General features: G+C 48.1%; 1 protein-coding gene across 3 annotated transcripts in view; it reads left to right on the top strand.

The window, feature by feature from the left end:
• LOC309362775 (inactive dipeptidyl peptidase 10-like) overlaps positions 1-13,958 on the top strand; it is a 53,242-nt gene that overhangs the window by 37,612 nt on the left and 1,672 nt on the right. For 2 of the 3 annotated variants that reach the window (XM_081898565.1, XM_081898564.1), the window contains 8 exons: positions 102-200; positions 357-423; positions 2,025-2,219; positions 5,435-5,489; positions 5,886-5,985; positions 6,642-6,700; positions 9,954-10,026; positions 12,780-12,856. In XM_081898565.1, coding sequence (XP_081754691.1) covers positions 102-200; positions 357-423; positions 2,025-2,219; positions 5,435-5,489; positions 5,886-5,985; positions 6,642-6,700; positions 9,954-10,026; positions 12,780-12,856 — 725 coding nt within the window. The remainder of the gene's footprint in view (positions 1-101; positions 201-356; positions 424-2,024; positions 2,220-5,434; positions 5,490-5,885; positions 5,986-6,641; positions 6,701-9,953; positions 10,027-12,779; positions 12,857-13,958) is intronic. The other variant, XM_081898566.1, reaches the window with a different exon arrangement.

Genomic DNA, 13,958 nt, shown 5'->3' with positions numbered 1-13,958 from the left:
GGCCCCTTTACCTTTACCATTTCTAAAAGACTGGCATCCACAACTGACTTGTGCAGGGAGCTACTAACAGTGTTGGTATCTGTCTCATTCCTGGCTCCCAGACTTCCTTCTCCTGGAAGAGAACCGCCTTTTGCAAGATGCCCTTATGCATAAAGAGATGCCGTTGGTGGAATTCAGGTCGTTTCGACTTGCTAGCTACGGTGAGGATACAAAGGTTGCCCCTCTACTTCCCAAGCCCCTCACAGGAAGTTCATTGCATGGCTGTGATCATAAGAAGCATGCTACTGGATCGAGAACAAAGGCCTCTCCTCCTATATCCAGTCACATTTTTTCTTCCTGTTTCCCTTACGACTCAGACCTGTCTGTGCGTGTGAGCCTGCCGCCACCACACCAGCGTGCCTTCTGTCCATTGCTCCTGCTGCTGTGAGTACTGGGGAGGAGAGAGAAATAAGATTCAGATTGCATTTAAAGGCAAAGTTATCCAATCTGCACATTCCAAAACTAAACAAAAAATAACCCCCCTCTCTGGATTTCGCACTTAGTCTGTTTTGGCAACGAAGCTGTCCAACCGATCAGTGCTTATAAAAATGCATACATTAGGAGAAAGCATGCACAAAGATTTACCGTATTTTTCGCGCCATAGGGCGCACCGGACCATAGGGCGCACCTAGTTTTTAGGGGGGGGCGGAATTAAGAAAAAAAATTATCCCCCCCCCAGCCCTTTGGGGTAGAGCAAAGAAGCCAAGACAGCCAGCGGGATCCATCCTCTTTAGTCATCCACAACCTCTCCAGCTGGGAGAGGCTGCGCACGGCTTTGGCAGAAGCCAAGACAGTGAGCGGGATGGATCCTGCTTGCTGTCTTGGCTTCATTTTTAGCCGCGGAGCTGGGGCTGGGGCAGGGGAAGCCCGAGCTTCCCCCGACCCCAGCCCCCAGAACAGGCTGCTATCCGCAACCCTTTGGAGCCCGGAGGGAACTCCTGCTGCACTCTGAAGGCTTGCGGATAGCTTCCTGAAGCCTGGAGAGCGAGAGGGGTCGGTGCGCACAACCCCTCTCACTCTCCAGGCTTCAGCAAAAGCCTGCATTCGCTCCATAGGATGCACACTCATTTCCCCTTCATTTTTGGAGGGGAAAAGGTGCGTCCTATAGAGCGAAAAATACGGTAAATCATGGGTAGGCAAACTAAGGCCCGGGGGCCAGATCCGGCCCAATTGCCTTCTAAATCCACCCCGTGAACGGTCCGGGAATCAGTGTGTTTTTACATGAGTAGAATATGTGCTTATATTTAAAAAGCATCGCTGGGTTATTTGTGGGGCATAGGAATTCGTTCATCCCCCCCCCCAAAAAAAATAAATTGTCCCCCCCCCAAGGTTTGAGGGGACAGTGGACTGGCCCCCTGCTGAAAAGGTTTGTTGACCCCTGATATAAATGTTAGTGGGAATGACATGCAAAAAAATGCCTTCTTGCAGAAGTGTGTCCATTAAGCAAAACTGCATACAGAAATGTGTTTATTGGGGGTGGGATTACACTAAGAAGCTGAATAATTTTTGGGCGGATTCCAAAAGAGAAAATCCATAAACTGCTGCAGGAATGCGAAGAGCCGGATTTGAGACTGGAGAAATCGGAAACAGAGAGAACTGCAACTGGCAGATCCTTCCATTCCTAGCTGTGAGTGGTATCCCAGCTTAGCCTTGCCTCCATGTCGTTTTTGTCCTCACAGCTGTGAATTCATTAATGAATCAGCAGGGAGAGGAACAAGCTAGAAGATGCCCAGTACAGATAGGGAGAGAAAGTGGACTAGGAGGGAGGGGGGAACCTGAAATTTTGACAGGGAATTATGGCAGAGGTACCTTTTCCCCCTGCTGTCCCTGTGGAAAGTTGTAAAAAAATTAAAATTAAAAAAAGAGAGCTCCGTCCCAGAGCTGTTGGTTTGGGTTCTACTTCAGGTGCAAACATATCCTAGGCCACTAGCTGGTAGGTGTAATATTAATCCATGTTCTAACCTCTGATTGCCTTTTCCCCCCAGGCCAGAATCCCCAGGAGGCCAGCTGGCCACTGAGGAATTCCGCCTTGATTGGGACACCGTCCTTTCTAGCTCTTTGGGTGCTGTGGTGGTCCAATTTGATGCCCGGGGATCTAGAAACCAAGGACTCAAGCTGCTGCATGAGGTCAGCCGCCAGCTGGGCTCCTTGGATGTCAAGGACCATGTAGCTCTCATGCGGTAAGGACGCCTGAACCTCACATTTTTATATTCTTGTTTAACACAGGACCGGCCCTGCTATTAGGTAGAGTGAGGAAGCTGGTTTTGGGCGTAGTCTGAAAGGGACGGCAAATTCTTTGCTAGTCGATTTATCGTTGTTCTACTTTTGCCAGCACAGAGAGAGGCAGTTGTGGGTTTTTCTGTCTCAGGTGCCAAGTCACTTAGCCAGTCTTGGGGACAATGAACCTAGGGTTGGAAAGGAGACAGAAGCCTCAAGCAGCAAAATGTCTTGGGTCTACAGCAGGGTTCCCTGAGGTTTGGGGGCCAGTGGGCACATTTGGAATTTTGAGAGTGTGCCATGGGTGCCAGTCACAAAATGGGGGGCGGGTGTAGCGTAAAACAAAATGGCTGCCACATCTAAAAGAGCAGAAGACGACAGAATCAGCCCCCTTCAGTGGGGAACGTGTACCTCCATCAGCCATCACTGTGCGCTCAAACAAAGAGAAGTTTTTTGCTTCCTTCTCCTGCTCAGAATGGGAGAGAAGGTGGGTGCCCTATCTTGGCATCCAGTGAAATGTAGGCATGTTTAAAGAGGGGGTGTTCTCAGTGTAGGAGAAGCTGAGCTAATTCAACCAGGAACTGAGCAGGAAGAGCAAACCGTCTCTTGTGCATTATGGATTTTTGATCTGTTTACTGAGAACTTTTATGGGCTTAATAAGAGGTGCTGGTGGGCACGCTGGTGCCCGTGGGCACCGCGTTAGTGACCCCTGTTCCACAGGATAGATTATGGGATGGGATCCTCTAATTCCAAACCTATCTCCCACTCCTGGGTCTGCATACCAGTTGAAAGAAAAAAAACTGATCACTACTTCCATATCAGCCAGTCACGATCATCCCTTGAGACAAGAGGCAGATTCAACTCTTTCTGCTTTTCCTATTTCAAAAGGGATTGCAGCTTTACTTATTTGTCTCCACAGCCTTTCATGCAGCTGGAGATCTTTTTGTGCCAAGCATGGCCTGTATCCTAAGTTGCAGGGCAATGCTATGTATATACAGTGGTACCTCGGTTTTGGAAAATAATCCGTTCCTTAAGACCGTTTGGCTTCAAAAACTGAGGCGCTAATTCAATAGAGAAAATTGAAGAAAACTCAGCGGAAGCTATTTGACTTCTGACATTCGTTCAAAAAACGGAAGCATTTGCTTCCGGGTTTTCGGTGTTTGAAAACAAAAATGTTCGACTTCCAAGACGTTTGAAAACCAAGGTACAACTGCATATATATACTCAGAAGTAAGCCCTGTGAAGATGGGACGCGGGTGGCGCTGTGGGTTAAACCACAGAGCCTAGGACTTGCTGATCAGAAGGTCGGTGGTTTGAATCCCTGCGACGGGGTGAGCTCCCGTTGCTCATTCCCTGCTCCTGCCAACCTAGCAGTTCAAAAGCACATCAAAGTGCAAGTAGATAAATACTTCCCAGCGGGAAGGTAAACAGCGTTTCCATTCGCTGCTCTGGTTCGCCAGAAGCGGCTTAGTCCTGCTGGTCACAAGACCCGGAAACTGTACACCGGCTCCCTCGGCCAGTAAAGCGAGATGAGCGCCACAACCCCAGAGTCGGCCACGACTGGACCTAATGGTCAGGGGTCCCTTTACCTAAGCCCTGTGAAGTTCAGTAGGACTCACTCTTCAGTAACTGGATTTCGGTTTGCAGTCTGCACAACATTTCCCCCATCTTAAGACTATTACACTCTGCAGACTAGGGCTTTCCCCCTCAGTCTTGCCCAGCAGCATAATTTCCCCCTCTTCACCTCTCCACATTTTTTGTATTTGACATCCAACCTAATTAAGAATTTCAATGAGCTTAAAAGGCTTACTCACTTTTTTGCAAATACTTAGTTGGGGCTTAGCAAAGCAATGTCCCTATTGTTCCCTTTGCACGTTGGAAGTAAGGAATTCGTTATTTTTTCCCCCCTTTGCTCGTGCTCCTAGTCCCTGACCCTCCTGCCTATCTGATACCATGAGGGACCAATAACAGAGACCAGATAAGATTGGGAAGCATTCTTGTGCACACCCACCCACATCAACACATTGATTTGCTGCAGTTGTGCAGCAAGGGTTTTAACATGGAAGAAGGAGCTAAAGGCATGGGGCTGTTTTGGAGGTTTGAACCTATGGGCGGTGGGTGGAAAAGACTCTTTATGTATGCTACTATTACATCCCGTGTTTCGTTAGCCCCAAAATGGAAAATGGGTGAGGTCCCAGCTAAAGAAGAATGGCAACTTAAACTGATGGAATATGTGCAGCTTGCAGACCGAACATATAGAATAAGAGAACAAGAAGAACATATGTTTGAAGAAGATTGGAAAATGCTTGTTGAATATAGTGGGGGAAACTGTGTACACTTGAAAACATTGGCAGCATTAAGATAAATTCAGCAATGTAAACAATAATAATAATTTATTATTTATACCCCGCCCATCTGGCTGGGTTTCCCTAGTTGGCGGCTTCCAACAAAACACTAAAATACAATAACCTGCTAAACATTAAAAGCTTCCCTAAACAGGTTTTGATGGATGTACTAATGGAATACTGAATGGTTTAAAAATGTAAAGGACCCCTGACAGTTAAGTCCAGTCGCAGATGACTCTGGGGTTGCGGCGCTCATCTCGCTTTATAGGCCGAGGGAGCCGGCGTTGGTCCATAGATAGTTTTCCCGGGTCATGCGGCCAGCTTCTGGCTGCTTCTGGCGCAACGGAACACCGAAACCAGAGCAGCACACGGAAACACTGTTTACCTTCCTGCCAGAGCGGTACCTATTTATCTACTTGCACTTTTTGGCGTGCTTTCAATCTGCTAGGTTGGCAGGAGCTGGGACTGAGCAACAGGAGCTCACTCCGCCGCGGGGATTCAAACTGCCAACCTTCTGCTCGGCAAGCCCAAGAGGCTCAGTGGTTTAGACCGCAGTGCCACCCGCGTCCCTTTTTACTGAATAGTTTAGTTTATGTAAAATATTCAGGGATTTATGGTATCCAAATTGAACCATGGAAAGCGAAGAAGGGAAGCCATTGACATTTTCAGGTTGTTTAATGAATATTTTAAGTTGTAAAATAGAAAACTTAATAAAAATCACACACACACACAAAGGAAATGTACAGCCAGGGAGAAGGGCAGTGGTGGCGGCTGGCAGATGATGCCAGGAGCATCAGGTTGCATAAACATGTTTTCCCCTCCTTGTGTTGCAGGTGGCTGCTGCAGCTTCCCTACGTGGATCGCAGGCGCACAGCTGTCTACGGGAAGGTAAATCACATGGTTCTCTGCCTCTTGAGAACATGATGCTCCTCTGTGCCTGCACCCTGCGACCACACATTTCATACCTTGTGTCAAAGATGGGGAACTCGTGGCCCTCCTAGATGTTGTTGGATTCCAACACCCATCAGCCCCAGCTTGCATGGGCAGCGGTGATGGGTGTTGTAGTCTAACAACAGTGGAACAGCAGGTTCACCAACCCTGATTTAAATGATGTGCTGCTGATTGAAATTCCGTTTGCAGTTTTGTTGCTGTTGTTTTCAAGCTGCGATAGTTCTTTTAAAAGTTCAAAGTGTCACATGGCACGCTGCTTTAAAAAAAAATTGAAACATGGAATAAAACGTTTTGAATGAATGAAAAATAAAATGTATGTTTGCTTTTGTGTAGGCCTATGGAGGCTTTTTAGCACTGAAGCTCATGGCAACAGTGGAAGACCTCTTTAAATGCGGAACTGGTGTGGCACCCATTACTAGCTTCCGTTTCCACGGTGAGTAGCGGTAGAGACGGTCTGGTTTTCTTTCTCTTTTTCTTTTAAAAAAAAGGAATCTAAATTTTGCACCACGATATACTCTGTGAAAAGGGATGAATTCTGCTGCATGTATAAATCATGCAGTTTCACTGGAAAAGACAGGGACAGTGAAGCAACAAAACCTTGGACCTGCTATGGCCTCGGCCCAGTATACCTGGAGGAGTGTCTCCACCCCCATCGCTCAGCCCAGACACTGAGGTCCAGCGCCGAGGGCCTTCTGGCGGTTCCCTCATTGCGAGAAGCAAGGTTACAGGGAACCAGGCAGAGGGCCTTCTTGGTGGTGGCACCCGTCCTGTGGAACGCCCTCCCGTCAGATGTCAAGGAAATAAACAACTATCTGACTTTTCTAAAAGACACCTGAAGGCAGCTCTGTTTAGGAAAGTTTTTAATGCTTGATGTTTTATCGTGCTTTTAATTCTGTTGGGAGCGGCCCAGAGTGGCTGGGGAAACGCAGCCAGATGGGTGGAGTAGAAATAATAATTATTATATTTTTATATTACCGGGGGGAGAGGTGATTGTCCATTTCACTGCTTTGGGGTTCTGCAGCTGTACTGGGGAGGTGTTTATTGGAAGAAGCGACTCCAAAGATCCCTTAACTCTGTCTCTTGCCACAGCTGCCACCTTCTCCGAACGCTACCTGGGGATGCCAGCCCGAGAGGATGCTGCGTACACGGTATGGAGAAAGGGGCAGGAAAGAGGGCCTCTCTGTTACTTGTGCCCTCCTCTGCCCCTTCCCACCCCTTCTTGGGTATTGAATGGGGTAGAGTCTGGCACAGGGCCAGATTTAGGTTTGATGAGGCCCTAAGCTACTGAAGGTAATGGGGCCCTTTATATGTCCAGCTGTCCTTTGTCAACAACAAATTGTCACGGTTTTTTGTGTTGAATATCTGCTATATGATAATTTATGGACCTAATAGGTATCTCAAGCCATTTGCACATGTTGCCATGCAGCCAGTCCATGCAGAATGTAGGCACCCTATATATAGAAATGAGCAAACCAGTGATATTTTAGGGAGCAGGCTAGCAGGCGGCGCCCATTACTTACATCATAGGAGCCTACACAAGACAAAACACCATTGCTGTATGTAGGTTTTATTTTATTTGTTTTTTATCTTATATATGGGAAATGTACATCCAGGGTTTTTTCCCGCTTTAATTTTTTGGGGGGCCCCAAGACAGTGGGGCGCTAAGCTATAGCTTGTTTAGCTTATATGTAAATCCGGCTCTGGTCTGGCAGGTCTTATTTCTCAAGCATTACTTGACTGCCCCTTTTGCAGAGAAGCCCCCTGAATCTGCAGGCAACACTGGCATGCTCAGGTTGTGTGAATCAAGTCCAACTTTTTCTTTCCCAAGGTGCGCGAGTGTCACTTGCCCTACTGCCTTTTTCAGGTGGAGAGATTTCTCCCGCACTCTCACAACTTTATCATACATTTAAATGACTCCATGTCCCCCGAAAGGACGTGGGTGGCGCTGTGGGCTAAACCACAGAGCCTAGGACTTGCCAATCAGAAGGTTGGCAGTTGGAATCCCCGCGACGGGGTGAGCTCCCGTTGCTCGGTCCCTGCTCCTGCCAACCTAGCAGTTCGAAAGCACGTCAAAGTGCAAGTAGATCAATAGGTACCACTCTGGTGGGAAGGTAAACGGCGTTTCTGTGCGCTGCTCTGGTTCGCCAGAAGCGGCTTAGTCATGCTGGCCACATAACTCGAAAGCTGTACGTCGGCTCACTTGGCCAATAAAGTGAGATGAGCGCCGCAACCACAGAGTCGGCCACGACTGGACCTAATGGTCAAGGGTCCCTTTACCTTTACTATGTCCCCTGAAGACTCTTGGGGACTGTAGTTTACTAAGAGTGTTGCGAATTGTGGTTCTGATGAGGGGAAGACAACTTTCCCAGGATCCTTTAGGAGGAAGATTCGCTTTATTTAGCTGTATTAATTTCTGAAAATCCCTACCCCCACTGTCTAGGTCACAGAGTGCTTGCAGAAGTTTGCAGTAAAACTCACATACAAAACAAAGCAAAATAATAAAACACTGTGAATGAAAAAAAATTAAGTGACTCCATTGTAAAAAGAAGACCTAACATATCACTGATGCAGTGGAGGCCCACAGTTGAGCTGGCAGACACAGACCCTGAGCTGTTACATTTCATTGTTTTTTTATGATTTTCAGTTTTATACATTTCAGTACTGTATTTTTCACCCCATAGGGCGCACCGGCCCATAGGGCGCACCAGCTCATAGGGCGCACCTAGTTTTTTGGGGGGGGGGAAATAAACAAAAAAATTTTATCTCCCCCCCAGGTGCGGGGCTGGGGCGGGGGAAGCCCGAGCTTCTCCTGATCCCAGCCCCCAGAACAGGCAGCTCTCCGCAAGCCTTGGGAGACCGGCGCGATTTCCTGCCGGGCTCCCATGCTTTTCAGAGAACTGCCTGAAGCCCAAACCAGGTCGGATGGCGGTGCTCCACCTCCCCGCTGTCCCCCCAGCTTGCCGCCCCAGGCTTCGGGATGTAGGCTTCTATCCGCAAGCCTTGGGAGCCGACGGGAACTCCCGCAGAGCTCCCAGGGCTTGCGGAGAGCTTTCTGAAGCCTGGAGAGCGAGAGGGATCGGTGCGCACCAACCCTTCTCGCTCTCCAGGCTTCAGCGAAAGCCTGCATTCGCCCCATAGGACGCCCACACATTTCCCCTTCATTTTTGGAGGGGAAAAAGTGTGTCCTATAGGGCGAAAAATACGGTAATTTTACAATCATTTTAACATTTCGAAACTTGACTTCGTTCCCCCTCTTTCTGTGGTTCATTAAATTTATTTTTAATATTTTATGCATATCCAAATTAACTTAATTTGTTCGTTTATCCATCTACTTTAAATATATATTCTTATAAAACTGTGGGTGATTACAATAATCCTGCCAATGTTCTTATCTGTTTACAATTTTTTTGTAAATACAGTGGTACCTCTGGTTACGTACTTAATTCGTTCCGGAGGTCCGTTCTTAACCTGAAACTGTTCTTAATCTGTAGTACCACTTTAGCTAATGGGGCCTCCCGCTGCCGCTGCGCCATCAGATAACGAGTTCTGTTCTCATTCTGAAGCAAAGTTCTTAACCTGAAGCACTATTTCTGGGCTAGCGGAGTCTGTAACCTGAAGCGTATGTAACCTAAGGTACCACTGTATTCCATAAACCATTTCCATTCTTTTATAAAAAGGTTGTCTTGATTTCTTATTTCTCCCGTAAGTTTTGCCATTTCTGCATATTCCATAAGTTTTTGTACCCGTTCTTCTTTTGCTGGGACCCCAAAGAAGAGAGAAGAAAAGAAATGGAAAGAAAATGAGCTGTTACATTTTGAACCCGTTTCTCTGGTGCTACCTTCTCAGTGGCTCCCAGCTTCCCCATTCCACTTGCCCCACGAAATCACCAATTACCGTATTTTTTGCTCTATAAGACTCACTTTTTCCCTCCTAAAAAGTAAGGGGAAATGTGTGTGTGTCTGATGGAGCGAATGCAGGCTGTGCAGCTATCCCAGAAGCCAGAACAGCAAGAGGGATTGCTGCTTTCACTGCACACTGATCCCTCTTGCTGTTCTGGCTTCTGAGATTCAGAATATTTTTTTTCTTGTTTTCCTCCTCCCAAAACTAGGTGCGTCTTGTGGTCTGGTGCGTCTTATAGAGCGAAAAATATGGGTTGCTTTTTTTTTTGCCAGCTGTGTATCCATGTGTGATTTGCCGGAACCTACAACATGTCCGTGCAGAGCTTGGGCTGCTGGCAATTCCTCCAATTCCTGCTTGCAGAAGTGCACTCCTGATTTATAACCTGATTGCACAGGAAAAGCTTTCCTTGTTGCTGCTGTACAGGAGCAGAGTGGGGAGGGAGACAGATATTTTGGTGCTTCGTTCCTGCCTCTTCCACCCTTTTCCTTTTCCTCCCTCCAGATGGCCTCTGTGTTGGAGGAAGCGCCCCACCTCAAGGACAGAAATGTCCTCCTTGCCCATGGAACTGGAGATGGTAAGGTTTGACCTCTCCATTGACTCTCCCACTCGCCCATCCCATCCCCTAACAATGATCTTCAGGTTGACTCCAGGGTTTGGGGGGTGGAGCTGGGAACAATGTACTGGAATGGCCTCCTTCACAGTTGCCTCCTTATACAGGAAGATAGGAAGGGGCCTTATAATACCTTCTGCACTCTGTCAGTGGATCTCCAGGATTTCAGACAGAGGACTCTCCTAGATCTACCTGGAGATGCTGGCGCTGTGGTCTAAACCACTGAGCCTCTTGAGCTAGCCAATTGGAAGGTCGGCAGTTCGAATCCCCATGACGGAGTGAGCTCCCATTGCTCTGTTCCATCTCCTGCCAGCCTAGCAGTTCGAAAGCACACCAGTGCAAGTAGATAAATAGGTATTGCTGTGGCGGGAAGGTAAATGACGTTTCCGTGTGCTCTGGGTTCCATCACGGTGTTCCATTGCACCAGAAGTGTTTAGTCATGCTTGCCACATGATCCGGAAAGTTGTCTGTGGACAAACGCCGGCTCCCTTGGCCTGAAAGCAAGATGAACACGGCAACCCCATAGTTACCTTTGACTGGACTTAACCATCTAGGGGACTTTTACCTTTACCTTCTGTGTGCAAAGCAGATGTTCTAGCACTGAGCTAGAAACAGACCTTTCCCATCTTTTCTCCTTGGGAGTAATGCCCTTAGTGGGTTCCTTCCCTGAGTTGGCTTACCTCGTCCCTATTCTTTTCTGCCCATTTGTCTATGTCCTCTTCCTTTTGGGTCCAGGCTGTGCATCTGCCCACAGGGAAAGAGCACGGGCAGTGGAAGCCATTGTTCCTGCCGCTGAAGTGGGGAGGTGAGGGAGAAGCAGCAGTAGGGATTCCCCACACACCGAACTGAGGACTGCTGGGGGGCACAGGTTGGCAGTGGATGGGGCAAGAGCCCAAAGTGGGTAGGGCACCCCTGTGTGCATGTGTCACCCCTTTTTCTCATAATTTCCCCTTAAGTTCCCCCCCTTCTTTGACACCCTTGTGAAATTGGTGCTGTGGGTTAAACCACAGAGCCTAGGACTTGCCGATCAGAAGGTCGGAGGTTCGAATCCCCGCGACGGGGTGAGCTCCCGTTGCTCGGTCCCTGCTCCTGCCAACCCAGCAGTTCGAAAGCACGTCAAAGCGCAAGTAGATAAATAGGTACCACTCCGGCGGGAAGGTAAACGGCATTCCCGTGCACTGCTCTGGTTCGCTGGCCACCTGACCTGGAAGCTGTATGCCGGCTCCCTTGGCCAATAAAGCAAGATAAGCGCCGCAACCCCAGAGTCGGTCACGACTGGACCTAATGGTCAGGGGTCCCTTTACCTTTACCTTTAAGCGTAGTGGAAACTCTTGACACCTTCCTGGTCCTCCAGGGGTTAAAAAGCATAATTGGAGTATTTTGCTTTTTAAAAACGAGAAGCATTAAAAGGGAAATCAGCTGCCAGTCACCTGTGTATGTAATCTGAATAAACTGGTGCAATGCAAGTCGAATTAGGCACTGCATATTCTTTGCATAATGGGCTCGGTCCCTGCTCCTGCCAACCTAGCAGTTCAAAAGCACGTCAAAGTTCAAGTAGATAAATAGGTACCACTCCGGCGGGAAGGTAAATGGCGTTTCCGTGTGCTGCTCTGGTTGGCCAGAAGCATCTTAGTCATTCTGGCCACATGACCCGGAAGCTTTATGCCAGCTCCCTTGGCCAATAAAGCGAGATGAGCACCGCAACCCCAGAGTCATCCACAACTGGAACTAACGGTCAGGTATCCCCTTTACCTTTACGCATGAAATTAGACTCAGGCCCAGGTTTCCCACCCCTAGTTAAGTGGTTTTTCTCTCCAGGAATGATCACAGTTGGAAGGGACTCCTAGGGTCAACCCCCTGCAATATAGGAATCTCAGCTAAGGCATTTGTCATAGGAAAAAACCTGCTCCTTTTTCCCTTATGGGGTGTCCAAGAGCCAGTATAAAGTCCTTAAATGGGTTCCCTATCAGTAGGAGAAAATAACAGAGACCAACCAGAGTATATTGAGAAGCAAAGCAGTTAGTAAGCCTGATCTTTATTAAACTGTTGCAACAGGGTCCCCACTCGCCACATGCAGGAGGGAGGTGAACCCTGAACAATAGTGCACAAGCCCTTATATAGACTTTTGAAATTGCCCACCCTGTAGCCCAAGATCACCTTCCATCTTATATACATCACCAGAAGGAGGCGGTCTACAGCAGAAATTCTGTCTGCCAGGATATCTGTTAATGGTCACTGATTGCTTTTCCTGGGCAGCCTGGCCATTCTTTCGTGATAGCAAATACTTCAATTCCTGAATCCAGGTCAAAGACTCATCCTATTCATACACAAATAATCCCTTAAGATAGGATTTGCAACTGAAAAGGCAATGGGAAGGCTTTCCTCATTTCCCTCCCTTACTGCAGAGGAATATTTGAGGTCACTGGGAGAGTCAAAAGGGCTTCAAGATTGTTCTCCTATACTATTTCAGACACGTGGTTTATATACTTATGTATGTCTTTGCATTTATGTACATTTAATTTATATTTGAGACCTTAGAATTCTTATGGCTCTATCCATGCTAGAACTGGTTTTTCCATATGCCAAAGCCACCCCTTCTTGTCGCCAGTTTCTCTTACTCCTAATTGACCATTCAGAAGGGAGCCTACAGAGAGACAGACAGACGCAAATCAGATGTGCTAGCCATTGTCTCACATTCTCCCTCCTTCCTCTGGCAGCTACAGTGCATTTCCAACATACAGCTGAACTTCTTATCCGGCTTCTAGCTGCGGAGTCTAACAACTACACTACCCAGGTAGGATGGATTAGGAAAGAGGGACCAGGTTTCTGGCAGTGAGGAACTGCTCTTTGTGCCCCACCAGACTGGTGTGGTTTTTTCTTTTTTTGCGAGTGTATTCTGCAATTATGCTGAAGTGGAGTTGATTTTATGCTGAACCCTCCATGCATCATTCTGCCTTATTAAGATGTTTTGTGACGTTTCTACAACATTCCTGCATTATCGCTGTGTGGAGGGGCGCTCCTGCACTTGCTGCAATGAAAGCAGGGCCACCCCACACACTGAAACATTAGAGATAATAAAAAGTTACGGGATTTCAGGAGGAAAAGATTGGAAATGAAGCAAGCTGACCAACCCAAAACAGTTTCAGGTTGCAAACGGTAAAGGTCGCCCTGTCTGATTACCTCTGTTGGGAGAGAGACGGGGGGCGTGTGTCCCTGTTAATTCTCCTTGATCTCCAGGCGGCATTCGATACCATTGATTAGGGCATCTTTCTGGAGCAGCTGTTGGGAAGCGGGGTTTGGCAGCACTGTGCGGTGGTTCTGATCCAATTTGGATGTTTTTTTCCAGAGAGTGGTGGTACTTTTATGTATATTAACATTTTATGCTTTTATTTCAGATTTACCGTATTTTTCGCTCTATAAGACACACTTTTCCCCCTTCAAAAATTAAGGGGAAATGTGTGTGCATCTTATGGAGCGAGTGCAGGCTCCTTGGCTTCAGCGATAGCAATGCGAAGCCTCCAAAGTGCAGAGGGAGACTCCCCCCGCGCTCCGGAGGCTTCGTGTTGCTTTCGCTGAAGCCGCCTGAAGCCCCCGGAGTGCAGCGGGAACTCCTGCTGCGCTCCGGGGACTTCAGGCAGCTATCCGCAAGCCTTCGGAGCGCAGCAGGAGTTCCCGCTGCGCTCCGAAGGCTTGCGGATATCTGCCTGAAGCCTGGAGAGCGAGAGGGGTCGGTGCATACCAATCCCTCTTGCTCTCCAGGCTTCGCTTCGCTGGAGAGGCGCTGCACATTTTCCCCTCTCTGCACAGCGCCCCTTCAGCGAACCAGGAGGAGAAATGGAAGGAGCTCCGTTTCTCCTGCCGCTTCGCTGAAGGGACGCTGAGCAGAGAGGGGGAGC

The sequence above is a fragment of the Podarcis melisellensis genome (assembly GCF_964234715.1).
Source record: "Podarcis melisellensis genome assembly, chromosome: 2".
Lineage (NCBI taxonomy): Eukaryota > Metazoa > Chordata > Lepidosauria > Squamata > Lacertidae > Podarcis > Podarcis melisellensis.
The sequence above is the reverse complement of the archived record's forward strand: the minus strand, read 5'-3'. Positions and strand labels throughout refer to the sequence as shown.